Source organism: Tachyglossus aculeatus, chromosome 21, assembly GCF_015852505.1.
Source record: "Tachyglossus aculeatus isolate mTacAcu1 chromosome 21, mTacAcu1.pri, whole genome shotgun sequence".
NCBI classification, from domain to species: domain Eukaryota; kingdom Metazoa; phylum Chordata; class Mammalia; order Monotremata; family Tachyglossidae; genus Tachyglossus; species Tachyglossus aculeatus.
The window spans coordinates 24,587,819-24,605,598 of NC_052086.1; the positions used below are offsets into that span (position 1 = coordinate 24,587,819).

The 17,780-nt window shown below is 41.3% G+C and overlaps 1 protein-coding gene across 4 annotated transcripts in view; it reads right to left on the bottom strand.

The window, feature by feature from the left end:
* Positions 1–17,780, bottom strand: part of CLIP1 (CAP-Gly domain containing linker protein 1) — a 116,904-nt gene that overhangs the window by 47,243 nt on the left and 51,881 nt on the right. For 2 of the 4 annotated variants that reach the window (XM_038763764.1, XM_038763762.1), the window contains exons 5-9: positions 16,948–17,164; positions 14,045–14,242; positions 13,416–13,519; positions 9,231–9,291; positions 890–1,834 (exon numbers count right to left, since the gene is read on the bottom strand). In XM_038763764.1, coding sequence (XP_038619692.1) covers positions 890–1,834; positions 9,231–9,291; positions 13,416–13,519; positions 14,045–14,242; positions 16,948–17,164 — 1,525 coding nt within the window. Of the gene's footprint in view, positions 1–889; positions 1,835–4,190; positions 4,296–7,961; positions 7,995–9,230; positions 9,292–13,415; positions 13,520–14,044; positions 14,243–16,947; positions 17,165–17,780 lie in introns of all 4 variants that reach the window. The other 2 variants (XM_038763759.1, XM_038763763.1) reach the window with 2 other exon arrangements.

Consider the following 17,780-nt stretch of genomic DNA (forward strand, 5'->3'; position numbering starts at 1 on the left):
TCCAATCTTATCTATACAAAGGCTAGTCCTAAATGTCAGATTCTGCTCAAAGCCTTGTATCTTGGTTTCCTCTGTGGCCCACTCTGGTTGACCTCAACAAGAACAAACTCTTTCCCACGATGGTTCCATGGTTTCTATTCACACCCAACCACCTGGCTGTTCAAAAAACAATGCCCCTGGGGAGTAAGTGTGAAGGGCCCACAATTTAATTTGAGTCTGGCATTTAAAACAGTTTTCTGTTTAATCCCAGGTCCTGAGGTCTCAGTAAACACGTGGCTTAGTGGGAAGAGCACAGGCTTGCGAGTCAGAGGCCGTGGGTTCTAATCCTGGCTCCACCACTAGTCAGCTGTGTGACTTTGGGCAAGTCACTTAACTTCTCTGTGCCTCAGTTACTTCATCTGTAAGATGGGGATCAAGACTGTGAGCCCCGAGTGGGACAACCTAATAACCTTATATCTATCCCAGCAGTTAGAACAGTGCCTGGCACATAGTAAGTGCTTAACAAATACCAACACATTATTATTATTATTATTATTATTATTATTATTATTATTATTATTATTATTATTATCATCATCCTTTACAGTTTTACCACTTGGACTGCAGGTGGAAGCTCTGTGTGGTGCGGAGGGGAGAACTCTACCCAGCAGTAGCTCACAGGCAAATAGTGAGGTACACGACAGAAACACTCAACACTAAAGATAAACCTGTACGTTTGACGAAGAGCTGCTTGTTTTCCTCACCAATGACTCCAAGATCACTGAAAAAAGTCTCAGCCTAAAATACACTTTTTTGAGGAATTATTTTGGAATCGAGGGAATTCAAACTAATGTCCGAAGCAAATTAAAAACCAAAACAAAAGAAAAAGATGAAGGATGGTGATACAAACCTTGCTACTCGCAGCATTCCTTTCACTCTCTAAATTTTTAATCTGTTTCTCAGCTGCCTCGAGCTTCTGGCTAAGTTGCTGGATTTCCAATTTACCTTCGGAACTGGTTTTCTGAAGTGAATCAAGGTCCAAAAGCTTTTCTTCGGTAGCCTTGAGCTGGGATGTGAAACTATCAATAACTCTGGTTTGTTCATTGCACTTGGCTTGCAGTGCCTCTAGCTCCTTTACCTTTATTTCAGCTTCCTGCAATTTGTTTAAAGTGTCTTCCATTTCAACTAGATGCTGGTCTTCGGCGTTTTCCAGTTTGGAGTTGATGGCTTCCAGGCTTCTCTCCTTTTCCTCGATGGTTTCCTTTAGCTTAACTTTCAAGGCTTCTATCTCTTGAGCATGAGCAGACCGTTCACTGTCTTGTTTCAACTTCAGGTTTTCCATTTCACTTTGATACTCTAGTCTCAATTTCTCAATCTGTGTCTTTAGTTCAGCAAACTCAGCTGAGTCGGCTCCAACACTTTTGCTGAAAGACACCTTGAGTTCTTCCATTGCCCCCTGATGGGAAGCAATAGCAGATTCTAGCTTTGACTTCCACAGAGCTATCACATCCGAATTCTCCTTGTTGGCGTGGTCGAGCTTACTTTTCAATGACTCGTTCTCCTTTCTGAGCTTCTCAGTCGATATGAGAAGCGCTTTCAGCTCCTTCTGATGAGTCTCTTCATTGGCTCCAAAACGCTCCTTCAGGGTAGTTATTTCACGCTGATGGTCATTGGTGATGATCGTTAGCTTTTCTTGTAAAGAGCTGATCTCTTGCAAGAGGGAGAGTGAAGCATCCACCTCACCAGCTGGTTTACTAGACTCTAATCTCCTCCGGAGCTCAATTACTTCCTTCTCTCGAAGTGCTAGGTCTCTTTCTAATTCCATGATACGAGATTTTTCGGACACTGTGGCCACCTATTAGGAACAGGAGTGCCAAGAGAAATGGATAATTTAAACTAAACACTCATTTTAATATGGGGATGGTCTTTATTCCTGAAAATCTCAAAGTCATCAAACCCTTAAAATTTAGCGCTGATATATACATACAGCTACTCTTCATATTCTAGTCCATATCTGAAAGTAGGAATTACGCAAACACATGCTGTCTATTAATCTGGAAATTTACCAAGAAATGAACACACAGTTTATCTCAGCAAGTAAGAAACTTCAGGATTTTGGGAAAAAAAATCCCCAAGTCATATTGTAAATTCATCTGCTTCTTTTTTTCTCCCCCCAAATAAAATTTTGGACCATAAGTTCCCAAATTACTTGTTGAGGAGAAACGAATCTTAAATGATCAGTTTGCTAACTACTTCTCAAATCTGACTGCTTTTACAGGAAGTGGAGAGTGGGGATTTTACCATTAGCCAGTTAATTCCTTCCTTTTCCAAAGAAATGCAGGTGTTATATGACTGAATAACACAAAGTTGGCTGTTTTCTAAATCTTACATAGTCTGTGCCACTGATCCTTAAGTTTCACACAAATGAAAACAGAGCAAAAGGAACTACTGTCTTTAAATTGTCTTTAAATCAGTGGACCAGAACCTTTGTTGCTAAACCAAATTATGTTAATCTACAATACTGAGAACAATAAAATTATTTAGATGCTTTTAAAACATTCTTATCCAAAGCAAATTACCCAAATAACCACATATGGTGAGGACAATTTCCAGTCAGTCTAGGACACAGAACCGTTAATTTGGTTACAGTTTCTTCTGGATCCTTAATTTCACTGACCTAAGGAAATAGCAGTACCTAGCACTGAGCAGAAAGCAATGAAACCATCACCCTAAATAATATAAAGTTGTTGTAGGGTTATATACTGAGACATTCTTAGCTCTTCAGCTAAGAAAACCGAGATGGAGATTTAGCAGAATACACTTACCTTAACTAAGAGGGGCTTATAATAATCTGTCACTAGAACAAATCCCGTCGGAGACGATGCCATCTTAGCCTTTCTATCCTTAATACCACAAATTCACTTGTGTTCTTTTCTAACAGAGCAAGGACCCCAAAGGGCAATGGTGAAACAGTCTTACCACAGAGGGGTTCAACCACAGAGGGGTTCACTGCAATGGCAAGGCAACTCCATTGTATACTCATGCTTTTTCCTGAATCACCTGCTTTAAGTGTTTTGTTTGTTTTTAAACCAAATAAATGTGGCAATTTTCATTTGGGGTTGAGGCTACAGCGATAATTTCTTTGCAAAAATTTGGTAAGAGCTAGTAAAAAAGCAATTTATGGGAGAGAAGAAAAGTGATTTGGATCATGTATAGAATCATCTTATAATCATTCTATGATTTCTTTACCAGAGAAAGGTCTAAAAACACTAAATTCAAAAGAAAAAAAATCACCTCAAGGCTTGATTGGAGCAATGACAAATAGGTTGAATACAACTGCTAGAAATGCAGTCTTTTGCAAGTCAGGTCCACTATTTCTTTAATCAAATATTTCCTCATACTTGAAAACCATTTAGCCTGAAAGTCATTCAAGCTCCAGGTACAGAGATGCCTGCAAGGCAGACAGCTCCACTTCTAAATGTGGGCCCCCAGCTCCACCACCTACACAGTCCAGCCGGCCAAGAGCCTTGAAAAGGAGAAGTGTTCCTAGCAGTAACCGCCATTTAACCCTCCTGTCGAATGAGAGAGAGAGGGTTGGGGGCAGAAGGACTAGGGTGCAAAGAGGGAAGTCATCAATCCATGAAACTGGTGCCAGGAAAAAGGAAAAAGAAAAAAAATAAGGCCTCTGTTCAAGCCGTGACTTTGGTTAAATCAGTAAGTCACTACCAGACAAAGATGGCAGAGCAGGGCAGGGCAGGGCAAGACAGCCTCTTTCAAAAAATCCCCAAAAGGGCTGAGGAAAATCATTTCCATAAAATAAATAAAATAAAAAAATCTACAACTTGAGAAGAAGAGGATATTTGACTGGTTGTGGCAAATTAGAGTTTACTTCACAGCTAAACAAAACGAAACAAAAAACCTGATGAGATCCGCAAGCTGGTCTGACTGCTCTCATGGATGGCATAACCTGCTTAACTCACTATATGTGTATACCCCGGAAACGAAAGTTAAAAATGAAAAAAACGTCTGAAATCATAATAAAAGGCTACGCCTGTGTGTTGTTCTAGGCTTGAGAGCACTCGCATATCAGAACCAATGTGAAAAATCAACCACTGGAACATGGATAACACAAAACAGAGAACTTGTCGCCTCTGAGCGTCCACAACTTTACACACACAGGTCTTGTTCTGTTAAATAGTGAAAACCATTACCCTAGTGTCTTCTAACTCTCTCTGGAGTTTGTCAGCTTTGGTCTTTTCAAAGAGCAGGCTCTGTTCAAGCTCCTTAATGCGGGCATGCTCCAGTTTGGTCTGCGTCTGTTAGTAAAAAGGAAGAGGAAGAAAACACAACAGTGCCACCATCACATGCCAGCACAAGAAGAGAGCGCGGCATGCAGGCTGAGCAACCAGTATCATCCGCGAAAGGATGAGCAGGAAGGAGGTGAAGTGGGAAGAGGATGAGCCTGAAATGAAGAGGTTGCGGGGTAGAGGGGAGCTGGGGGGGACGGATCGAAGAGGCTGTGAGGAAAGATGTTATGGACAAGAGGATGGTGGGCATTACAGGTGGGCTAGAGAGCAGAGAAAGAAAAACACCACACGCAAGGCAGGATGGAGAGAGTCAGACGCATGCAACCAAATTTGCGTTATGTTGGTAAGTGGTTTATCAGAACAAATTAGGTTAGTTAATACTTCTCTAGACTACAGTGTCCCCTCCGCCCCCACTATGAATATTTTTAATATACTTATATGCCACTGACCCATGGACTTTTAAAAATAAAATAATCACTAGGATATTGACTCGGGAAATACTTTCTCAGTTCGTAAGAGTGAATTCTTCAAGTTCTAATTTCAAGTTCTTCTTGGGGTAAGGTGGAAGGGCAGACCAAGAGCTTCAGACAGCAAGCTGACAGGAGGGACTAGGTATCACCCAAAGAAGGAAGCACTTGGAAGTTAAGAGGTATTGCACCAGTAGCAACTATGGGGGTACCTGGGGTACTCAGCAAACTGCTAATTCTCACAGCACACACAAAAGATGAAAAGCACCCTCAAGTTCAAAGGGTTTAAGAGAGGCTGACACCAAAGTCCCCTTATTTACTTCTAAGAGAAGAGAAATAAATCAAGAGATAAGACAATCACCCCTAGCCATCCTTTGTGCCTTTGTCTAGACAAAGATAGGATCTCGCAGACAGGCCTGGAGAAAGGCAGACATTCCTTCAGCTGGTCTTAGGGATGTCTTCCACCCTCTGCCCCAAGGGATAAGACACAAAAGAGACACGGAAAACAGAAAACTAATAGCTGGAATAGTGAATTAAGGAGCTGGTAAAGGAGTGATGCTAGCATGGTTCACACAGCAAAACAGTTTTCACTTCTTGTGTTCGGCTTTTCAAGATAGTTTTTCTTTGAAAGATAGCTTTTTTTTCCCCCAATAGATTTGAATACAGAAGACTTTCACACAATATAGAATATTTCTGTAGATTATACTGAAAAAAGGACTGAAATTTATTTTGTTCTTTCCTAAATATTCAACCTCTTCACCCATTTATTTGTATTGATGTCTGTTTCCCCCGCCTAGACTGTGAGCTCACTGTGGGAAGGGAATGTCACTATTTATTGTTGTAGTGTACTTTCCCAAGTGCTTAGTACAGTGCTCTGCACACAGTAAGAGCTCAATAACTACAACGGAATGAATAAGGAAATTTGAATAATCAGATGTTGGAACTGATATCTGAATGCAGACAAATGATCTCATCTTTCTTTAGATGTTGTTCACTTGTTTTCAGATATTAAGTGAACTTTGAGCATTTAAGCCATCTGACATTGTGGGAAAACTCTGGTTGGGACAAAAGGAATAATTTGAGTGATGGTGCTTAGGGAATGGAACCTTCTAGACTGTGCGCCTGCTGTTGGGTAGGGACCGTCTCTATATGTTGCCAACTTGTACTTCCCAAGTGCTTACTACAGTGTTCTGCACACAGTAAAGCGCTCAATAAATACGATTGAATGAATGAATGAATGAAAGAGAAACAGCGTGGCTTCTCCCTACCATGTAGCACAGTGCTCTGCACACCTTAAGTGCTCTATAATTACCACTGATTGATGAACAAATGCCATAAAAAAACTATAATGGACTCTAAACATCTCAATTTGTTACAATGGCATGATCTTGGCCACCAAAACTTGTCACCAGAATTAATGGGTCCTCAAAGGAGCATGAAGAAATGGTCAGAAGAATCAAGATTATTTTTTAAACCATGATTTATGCTTCTAATACGGTGCTCAAGTCTGTCTAGGATTAGAAATCTATGACATCCATGAATTGGATTATCTGGCCCTAATTTCACTCAAAGAAACCTTTGGGGAAAATTTTAAAGTAATGAATTTAATCCACAACTAAAAACACCCAGGTCCCCTATAATGCAGAACGTCATTTTGGGTTGCCCAAAATTTCCCAAATTCAACTGCTGTGTTCTATCCAAAACATGTAGTGAAAACACACATTCTGGCAGGACCACATGTAGCCGCTGTTCTCAGTCTGAACACCCATAATCCAAAATCAGAGAAGCAACACATGGTCCTAGAAATGCTCTCTGATTTTAGGGTAAGAGGGAGGAGTTTTTCCATCGAAATTCACTCCCAAATTGAAAGAAAAAAGTCTATTCTCCTGGGGCCCAGATTCCCAGAATTTTGGGGAGAGAGTTCATGATTCCTAGACACTGTCTTTTAGCCATTACTGTGGTTCTCCCTCCTTGATTCTGTCTACAGGATGAGGTTTTCCTCAGAAGAGACATTTCCTTAGCTCACACTTAAGTGGAGGGAACAAATCTTCCCTCTTCTCATTTTTTTTCCTTCAAAAGAAGACACAAAATATCCCAAGAGAAGAGACCCTAGAAAAGGATCTAAGGATGAAAAGAAGGGTTGCAGAGAGAGGCAGGAAGGAAATCCCCAGAAGACTGACTCTGGAAAGAGCAGAGGTCTGCTTTGGAGGAAAGCTCAGGTCAGTAAAGTAGCTCCACAACAAGGAACCCTTTACAGTGAAAACAAACAAGTTTAGTCTTGCGGTCTCACTTTTGGGGGCGGAGGGTGGATGGGGAGAGAAGTCCTTTGTTTTAACTTGAATCACTTCTTTAGGCAAATTGAAGCAAGAGGTGGACATTCCACTGTCTACACATCATGCTTCAGAGAAGACATACCCATACCTAAGCAATGCATTTTCCCAGGGTAGTTGGTAGTTGTTATTTATTAGTTCAGGGAAAATATATTCAGTTGTGCTAAAAGAAGGGGAGAGACGGGAAAGTAGAGAAACCACACATCCTTTCAGTAGCTTAGCTTTGAAGAAAGTCTCACTCCACCACACACAAATCAAAGAAAAAATGAAAAACACAAGGACTACTGAATGTATGCTTTTCTGGAGAATGCTTTCCTATCAGTACTTAATGAAATGAGAAAAACAATTTTGATTTCATGAAATGAACTCAGAATTCCACGGTGAAGTAGCAGTCACCGACCAGTACTGGGAGCTCATGGAAAGATTTACTAAGTGAACTCTAAAAATAACTCCTTATTTGCTCTAATGAGACCTGGGAAACATTGAGCCTTCCCATGAATTCTGGCTACTTTCCTCAGTAAGTCATTTCTGATTACAATAGGTTGGGCCAGTGTCACATCCTGTGGGGGCCTGTCAAAAGTTGCTTGAACAGTAAAAAATCAAGGCCATGCCTCAGGCCCTTTTTTAAAATAATAATAATAATGAAACATTCTCCTCTTCTGCAAACAAAGAAGTTTACAGAGCTTAGTCACCACATACATTTTCCTCTGGACAAACGTAACCACTCCAACAGCCACATGCACAGAAATATTAAAGTCAATGTTTCAAAAACAGATTATGCAGTTAGTGTTTGAGTACATCAATAAGCATTTTATCTTTTTACAATCTGTGTTAACAGGGATGAGGATAAATCTCCACACAGTTAAGTGCCCTCTTACATTCTCAGGATCTTCAGAAATCTGGCTCTTTCGCTATCAGTAAAAAAATTAAACAAAAAAAATTTCAACTAAAAGGTTTCACAATTTAATGCTTGCAATCGAACTTTAATTTGACTGATTTCAACTCCTGAACATACGAGGCTTTACCATCCTAACCCAGGGGCAGAGATTTAGACCTGGGGCAGTTTTGGAAAAACTACATATTTTCCATGAAGTAGGGGATGGGAATGAGTCTTTAGGGTATTTTAAAATGGATGAGAACACAAAATTGCCAAAGGAAATGTAACTATATATGAATGAAAAACTGTCACAAAATCATGATCTATCAACTTCCAAGCACTATTCAAATATGTATGATTCTGGTCACACCAGAGCAAGATTTACTCATTATTTTGCAGACTGGCTCTGTAAGAGTTGACACAAAATATGTTTATGACATTTTCAGAAATTTGCATTTGTAATAAATCTGGCAGTGATCCTAAGAGGAACAAATTGTTGGCCTCTGAATGCCTCATTCAGAAATTGTATTTTAAGTAATGCTCTGAAGGGGTAAAGAAATTCACATATTAGGACCACTATCTTCATGTTTGCCAAGAAGATGAACTGAAGAAATCTCAAGAAAGTAGAACAGAATACTGCATTTAGATTTAGATTTCACTACGTATTTTTTAAAGCATCGGAAAATATGTAAAACTCAAAAAGAAAATCAAGTACTGTGTGCTTCTTTCAAATGTTCAAATTCATTTGGCTTAAAAACAGAGAAAGCAATACTTCTAAAATTCCCTTTGAAGGATTATGACTGTCAGAGAAAAATCACTTAAAAAAAAAATCATACCTACAGCATGCATAGATTCATAATTTGATTAAGACCGATTTCTGGGATTTGCATTTTGAAGAATCAACAAGAGAAACAGCAAAAGATTTTACTCTGCCACAGCTAAGAGAACAGACGCTGCCACTGCCACAGGGATGATGATATTCTACTGCCTCAGCCACCAGGAACTCAAGCCATGCCCAGTAGCCCAGGGAAAGGCATGCCGGTGGCCCTGCCATGCCTCCCGTTGGCGGGGAAGGAAGGTCCGTCCACATGCAGAAAGAAGGTAGGATTGAATTCTTGGTTTCAAGGATCACCTTGTGGGCGTTACGTTTCTGCAAACCCCTCATTTCGCTCTGGCCAAACTTCAGGCACTGCACTGTTATCTTGCCTAGGGTTCTGGGCTTCTCTATTTTATTACCCTCAGGAGCTTTAGGAAGCTGGTCTGATTTTACCTCAAGATCGCCTTTGGTAATCGACTCCTCCTCCACACGAAACTGAAGGTCCTCAACCTTCCTGTGGGATGAAAATCAAGGCAGTTTAAAAAGAGATTAAGATGGCTCACAGCTGTCATCCCCCAAATTCAGAATTAACCCTTTTAAAAATCTATGAAAGAAATTAGAAAGGAAGGAATTCCCTCGGTATGTTTTCACACCCTTCTGCCACTGTCCCTAAAAGCCTCATCCTAATAGCTGAACAAATTCTATTTAGAAGACCAATTAAGTGAAACCTCATCAATAACTCTGGAGAAGAAAATAGAAAAATTTAAATGTTCTTTTTTTTTTTTTTGCCCTTTTTGCCCCTCATCAACAGCAAGGGTCCCATACCCGAACTGCTTTCTTGTGGCAGACAAATCAAGGAACTGGATCAAATTTCCATAACCAAAGAAGAGGCTTTAAAACAAACTGATAACATAAATGTAAATAAAATCACAGGGGCTGAACAGCACACACCTGAGAGTTCCACAGGAATTCAAAAGGGAAGTTTGGGTAACTGCAAGTGGATAACTTATCATTACAAATGGCTACTATCCTAGAGCACTTACAGGCCACCAAAATAACTTTTACCAGTAATGTGATTTCTAGAGATGACCCTCGGAATTGGAGACCAGTGAGTCTCTCTTACATAACTAGCAACCTGATAGAGTGCTAATTCGATTTAGCATCCATGAGCGCTTAAAGCAATACAGCCTGTTGGAGATAACATAATATCGTTTCCACAGAGGATACCTTATCTCTGTAATCTGAGGGAATCTATAAACAGGATGCTAGAAGGGAAATAATGGACATACTTTTCTCAGATTTTTCTGAATCACCAGGGTTGCAGAGCAAAAGTTTTTTAAAAAACTAAATAATCATTGCTTGGTTAAAATATTTTGTATAAATTTAATAAATAGCCACTTTTCTGGAAAAAGAAGAGTGGATTCCCTAGAGATCAGTCCAGTGGGCAGTTTTATTTAACACTAAGCTCTTTCAGGTGGTAAAAAAAAAAAAACAGATGGGGATAAACTGCAGGAAGGTCTCAAAAGCATTTAAAGCATTCAATCACCTTACCTCCTCCTATCTCACCTCGCTACTCTCCTAATAATAATAATAGTATTTGTTAAGCGCTTACTATGTGGCAAGCACTGTTGTAAGCACTGGGGGATACAAGGTGATGAGGTTGCCCCGTGTGGGGCTCACAGTCTTCATCCCCATTTTACAGATGAGGTAACTGAGGCACAGAGAAGTTAAGTGGCTTGCCCAAGGTCACACAGCTGACAAGTGGCAGAGCCGGGATTCGAACCCATGACCTCTGACTCCCAAGCCTGGGCTCTTTCCACTAAGCCAAGCTGTTTGTCTAAAACCCAGCCTACACACTTAACTCCTCTAATACTAACCTTCTCACTGTAACTCAATTTCATCTAATGTCCTACCTCCTCTTGTCCAACAATTACTCTTCGCCATTTCAAAGTCTCATTGAAGGCACATCCCCTCCAAGAGGCCTTCCATGACTAAGCCCTCCTTTCCTCTTCTCCCACTCCCTTCTGCATCACCCTGACTTGCTCCCTTTATTCATCCCCCCTCCCAGCCCCACGGCACTTACGTACATATCTGTAATTTATTCAAATTAATGTCTGCCTCCCCCTGTAGATTGTGAGCTTGTTGTGGGCAGGGAATGTGACTGTTTATTGTTATACAGTGCTATCCCAAATGCTTAGTACAGTGCACACAGTAAGTGCTCCATAAATATGACTGAATGAATGAATGAATAAATGAAAAGTGGACTGAATGAAAGAAAAGTGGCACGAGGATTTCCATATTAGGTGCAAAGCAATGCACCAAGGGAAAAATAATCCACATTATAACTGCATGATGACAGAATCTGGGCTATTGGTTTCTAACCAGGAATAAAACTTGGAGTAATTATTGAATGCTCTCTCAAACGCTGGTCCACTGTATGACAACAGTCAGAAAGACCAAGATCAACAGGAAAAGTACAGGAAACAAAACAAAATACACAGCTCTACCATTATTTACTAAGTCCCCACCTGAAGAATTGCACACAGCTCTGCTCACCAAGTGTAGCACTGCATGTAGTTCTGGTCGACTCAATTTAGGAAGGACATAATAGAGCTGAGGAGGCACAGAGAAGGGAGCCCAAGAAGACTAAAGGGGGACATGACTTGGAGTTTACAAATTCAGAAAGGATATGGATGGGTCGACACCAGATTGTGGTTCCTCAAATCTCACACCACCAGAAATTAGGGGGGCCCTACTGGTGCTTTGAAGTTCAAAACAAACCAAAAAAAAAGTCTTTTCCATAGCAGTAAGGATTCATTACGGCAGGAGGTTGTGCAGCAGAACTATCAAAAGGTTTAAAAATGGATTGGATAAACTTGTGAATGAGATGCATGATGGATTATTAGAGAAAATATTATGGGTGTTAGAAAGGCCAACTTTCGAGCATTTCATTGGATATCTAGGAAGGCAACTATCACACTGTTCTTCCAAGTACTCTTTAGCACCATTGCCAGTGACAGCACACTGGGCTATATGGTCTAGCCTAACACTGCATATGCTTCAATTAGATCTAGAAAAAAGTACTTCTGGATTTCAAGGGACAGTTCTGCTTTGTCAGTCAAATGAACCCAAACTCAAAATGGCTGCCTCTAGTTTCTGGGATTCATTAAACATATAGATGGGAAATGTGTGAAGGATTTATTCCTATCCCCTAATCTACATACACCACCAATTTGGGGGTAGCAATAAGGGGGCGAAAAGAGTCCATGGTTTTAGCTACCAATGTTACCAAGGTGGGACCCAATATGCCTCAGCTGCAAACCTGGGAAACCAAGCATAAAGAAACAGAAGAACTATGTCGAATCTTTCTGAAATGAGAGAGACTAGAAACTTGTAGGATCCTTTTCCCTCTGGAAAAGGAGAAGGAAAGGAAAAAAATGTCAAACTAAATCCATCTAAAAGGCATACAGATTAAAAAAAAGTCTAACCTACCATCTCCTAGAACAAAGGCAGGAAAAAATATTATCGGGTGAGGACGGGAACAATCTTCAAGCAGTAAAATGCTCCTGAACTTACTAAAGAGCTCACTGTTGGAAAGCTTTCTTGTTGCTCAGCATCTTGCAGAATGAGTTCCCAGGTCCTGCTGAGAGCTGTGAATACACAGCACTAGATGGCCTGGCATGCAGAGGTACCTTTTCAGGCGCACCTGCTCACCGCCAAAGACTACACATGGGACTTTCCTAAGAATGCCCGAAGAAGCAATCCCAGGAAGAAGATGACACTGTGTGAAATGCCAATATAGGGCTTCAGGGGAAGGTTTTACACAAAGCCGGACGGGAGTTGAGATTCTGAAACCAAGTAACTGCTCAAATGGTTTCACTATGAATTCTTTTCTCCCTTTCCAGAGGCTCAATCCATCCCCTATTGCTAGAAATAAGCCTTGTGTAACTGGAGGACATGCTTCCCAAGGTAACCTTGGAAGTCAACAGATTTGTCACTTGAAAGCGAGGATAATTCTGACACTTAAGATAGTGAAATATACCCTGTGGTATTTAATAATGTTCATTAATGATGATGATGATGACTCAGGTCACTCTCCTTGAGTTTAGAAGGGTATCTAGGCAAGCCCCCAAACTATCTTTCATCACACTGCAAAAATAGCTCTTTTGTTTTTCTGGCAACATCCCCTAGCTCCAAGGGAAAATATCCCCAAAGATACATAACAGTGTGATTTGAAGGGTCCTTCCTACAGAAATAGTGATTGAGTAAGTCACTGTCGCCAGATTTGGTTCACAGGTACATTCTACAGCTGCTTGGGAGACTGCTGGAAATCAATGGAGCCATTACCACAGAGTGAGACCCAACTCCTTTTGTTTTTTTGAAGCACATGCTCTGAGTTCTCCCAGGAAGACTCCAAAGGAACCCTCACACCCTTTTGTTAGAACTCTCCCACTCCAGCTTGTCTTCCAAATGAGGCCCTAGCATGGACCGGAGGTATGCATTTTTGTCTGTTCAAGTTGTAACGATTCATTCATTACTCGTGGCTATTCTTAGTCAGATAAACCACAGGATGTCAAATCTTATTTTAAAACCCAGAGAATAACCACCCATGGGCGGAAAAAAGCCTTTTAGGACTACCTTTTCTCCTCCTCCAGTTGATTGAGAAGCTCCACCTTTTCCCGGTCAGCAGCTTCCACCATAGCACGCAACTGGTCCATCTTTGCTTCCATTTCCAAGGAGTGCTGGCAAAGGCAAAGATGTTAATGAGCAGTCTGGTCACGGCACAGCCGCAGACATCGCCACATCTTTCCACAGGGCTACGGTGAGTAGTAATATTGTGGTATTTTTTGATCGTTAATAAGTTATCCCTCCCAACACTTCTGAAAAGAGGGTCTGCAGAATTATATCCTTTGGATAGTTAAGTCTCTTCTGTCAATGGAAATAAGATGGCTCTCTTCCCAGCTGAAATACACATAAAACACACACACACACACACACACACATCCCCCAAACAACATGATACCTCTGTGATGCGAATAGACAATGCCAGAAGGCCAACGTGGGACCCAAAAAAAGCAATTCTTCAACTCTGACAGGAAACTACACCAAGGACTAGAGTTTCTGAACCAACACGACCACAAACTTGACACTCACATCCTCAACTCACACCTAGTTTCCTCGATGTGGGCATGAGGTATACCTTTCTCCACCTTGCTCAACCTAAGGATCATCACCTCTGCCCAGAAGCCTCAGTAACAGGACTTCACCTGATCATGTCCATCCCGGGCCAGGGCTAGTTCCTGCTCTATTTCCCCCACATGGCTTGTGGCTTTCGCCACCTCCGCCCTCTCCAGATCCCGCTCTGCGAGCAGCTGCTCGATGTGCTGCTGTTTCTCCTTCAGAGCCTCCTGGAGGGCGGTGGTGCCGGAGATCTTCCTGGCGTAGCGTGAAGATGTTTCGGTCAACTGAAAAGTAAAGTTAAAGAAGTAAAAGGAAACTCCATTACCACGGCAGAGAGAAAATGGTTTATACACAGCCAAGCAGAAGCGCCTCCTGTTCTTGACATGCTGGGAAATCGAATACAGGAAATGTTTTTTAATTGAAGAAGAAGGAAAGCATGCAGCATGTGTCTGTTAATTTCACAGTGCTTGAGCTATCCTAGAAGCAAAGCCAACACACCTGGGTAGAAGCCATACTATGATGACACCAGCCCACAAAGAAACAAGGAGAAGAACGAATGGCCTAGAACAAAGGAGCCCTAGCTGCAACTTGTGAGAGTGAAGAAGCTTCAAAAGAATCCCTCTGAGATGGTCTTGCTAGAGTCACTTTTTTTTTGGAGGGGGGTGTCCTTTCTTCCAAGTTCCTACTGAGAGTATATGAATCCTTGTGCATTGGGAATGTGGATCTGGCTTCTATATTCTTCTGAGATTCATTATCTTCCAACCTCCTGGTCATCACGAGGAACAGGCAGTCCTGGGAGTCACAGATCCTTCTTCAGAAGATTAATGAGGATTCATAATTACGGAGACACGAATTCAATCTGTTTCACTTTGTTTTTTGAGTCCCAATCAGAATCTCAGGAATCTTCAGAGCATCTTATCAGAATAAAATGAACAGGCAAAGACATCATTTCTGCCTTTGAAATGTAAGTCTCCACACTTGCTTGCCTGTCATGTTCGCACAACTGGGTTTCTTCCAGTGAGAAAGAAAAAAACTGTTCTTCTTTTGCGCATATGACCATCACCCTTTGAAATTTCACTATGTGGTACACGATTCCTTCCTGATCAAATTGAGCACTTCTAAAATGATTCAAGACACTAGATAAAATGACCTGAGCTACAAGAAGAAAGAAATGTTGGTTTCTATTATATACTTTGAATAAATTTCCTCACAAGTCCCCAAAGTACAGTCATGCCAGGCTAACATTTTTGAGGCCCTTTGTGCTTACCCACCTATTACATCAACCCCAAAACCATTCTTCAGAAAAAAGTGCCCGCCTCAAAAATCTTCTGAGGAACATTGAGAGATGTATTTATCAGACTTGCTCTCTTCAGACTGGACAAGTGCTCACGTCTCATCTGTCAGCTTTACTTCACCAATGACTCCACTACTTGGTAGGTGGCTTAAATTACTGCCGGGAAAAAAGTAGGAATTGTGGAAGTTATGAAAAATGGACATGAGGAGGCGTAAAAGTGGAAAATTGTGTGTTGGGTGTGTGTGTGTGTGTGTGTGTGTGTGGGAGAGAGAGAGAGAGAGAGAGAGAGAGAGAGAGAGAGAGAGAGAGAGAGAGAGAGAGAGAGAGAGAGAGAGAGAGAAAGCAGTTGGGCAGATTTCAGAAGGTCAACCTCCCTATGAAATTCCAAGTGACTTTTTCTTAGCAAAATTGGGTTTCTTCAATAGAGCTTTGCTCAAAGCAGGTGGGGGAAGTCACATCCCTGGTTTTCTGGAGTTGGACTGAATTCTTCAGTAAGAACTGTAGATGCTACTTTCAGGTGCAAATAAAGATGTTTACAAGTTTCGTTTCCCTTTAGGCCTTGGACTAAGTGGAGAGAAATATTGGCCTGTGAAGGGCGGAGAGAAAAGTTCTTTGATTTCCTCAGAAGCTAAATCACCAGGCAGCAACACAACCGAAAAACTCCATGGCCTCTACCTCTCCTAAGCCACGGTATAAGGTGAACAAAAATTTTTATCCTATTGTTTAAGTTGTAAGGAAATAAAGGACTATGGCTAATGCTTGTCTGCTCAGGTTAGCATCCTAAATCCACACCTTTCATCCACTAACACATTGAGGATAAAAGCATCTCAAAGAATATAAACTATTCACCTACCTACTGACTTCTATTTCAATCAGGTAAAACATTCAGACTCAATTTTAGATCCAATTTTAAAGGTAGAGGACAGGGCCAAAGTTAATAATAATAAAAAAAACAGGTTGCACTTCCCATTAGTATACCTGCATTTCAGGTAGATCAGAAGCAACCTACTCTAGATTCACTTTGATATTTCTACTTTTATTTCCTCAAGTTTTCTCAGAATCCCTAAATAAAAAAATGCTTGAAATCTTTCCCTTCCCTCTCCAAGTAAAACAGTTCCCCTTGTCAGGCCCTTTCCTTTTTACTGACTTACATTAGAACTTTGATGCCATAATAATTCCAACACACCTTGCTTCTTAAATTATTAAAGTAAAACTATCAAAGAGGAAGAGACCACTAGACTGGAAAAAAATATTCTTCCAATTTCCATACTTTACTGATGTCAAAAATCATGAAGATAAACACATTCACTTTCAACCTTTAGAGCGAAAACACTTTCTCTCACTCCCCTGAGACCCAGAAAAGACTGAGAGAGCCCTAAAGGACTTTGGAGGGCCTCTGAACAGCCCCCTTCTTATTTGAATAGCATATTGGCATTCTTACTGTAATGATACTTTAAACTGACTTGCAACTTATAACAGGTTTCAGAGTAAGCTACAAATTCCACCTTGCATGCTTTTTAGTGTGAGAGAAAAAAAACATATGGGAGAGGGAAAGCCAAAAGCACAGATGAAGCACAGTTTGCTGAACTTGTCTAAGGAGGATGCTAGTGAAGTTTATTGCAGCAAACTACAAGCCATGCAGCATGGGCGCTTGCTCAGGAAATACAAAGCATGCAATAGGAAAAGGGAGCTTACTAGTCCTGTACGACTGGGCTTGCTGCTTACGGATGAGGCCACCGAGCTCAGGGAGCTGATAGACGAGGCCGAAGGACTGCGCTTCAGGCTGGCCGATGCCGCCATCACCTTCCTCACGGCGGTCTTGGCTTTGGCCGGGGTAGTGGAGGGAAAGCCGATCTTGGTCACTTTGTGGACAGGGGCGAACAAGCCATACTTCGGTTGACACTGAAAATACCTTTAGGGAACAAAAAGACTACTTACTAAAAATGAGACTGAATCTCACCGGTTTTCGAGAGATCTGACCTGATGCTTCCAAAGTCGGTGCATCTCAAGGAGATGGAGGGTGAGAGGGAAGTTGAAGATTTTCATTTCTCAAAGACTGTGGAACTGAGAGGGAAAATGACTTGGCCAAGGGCCCACGAATATTACCGCAAGGTCTGTGCTTTACTGACCAAACCAAGTCAACTGACTGGAGGGTCTAAATGAGGTCTCAATATTCTCTTTCCATCTTATAATAATAATAATGGCATTTATTAAGCGCTTACTATGTGCAAAGCACTGTTCTAAGTGCTGGGGAGGTTACAAGGTGATCGGGTTGTCCCACGGGGGGCTCACAGTCTTAATCCCCATTTTACGGATGAGGTCACTGAGGCACAGAGAAGTTAAGTGACTTGCCCAAAGTCACACAGCTGACAATTGGCAGAGCTGGGGTTTGGACTCATGACCTCTGACTCCAAAGCCCGTGCTCTTTCCATATTCTCGCCACTTAGTTTGGAGAAAATAAGACATATTATGCTTATAAACAGTAGTTCTCACTCCCCCATGCCCCACAAACTCTTCTACATTGCTTT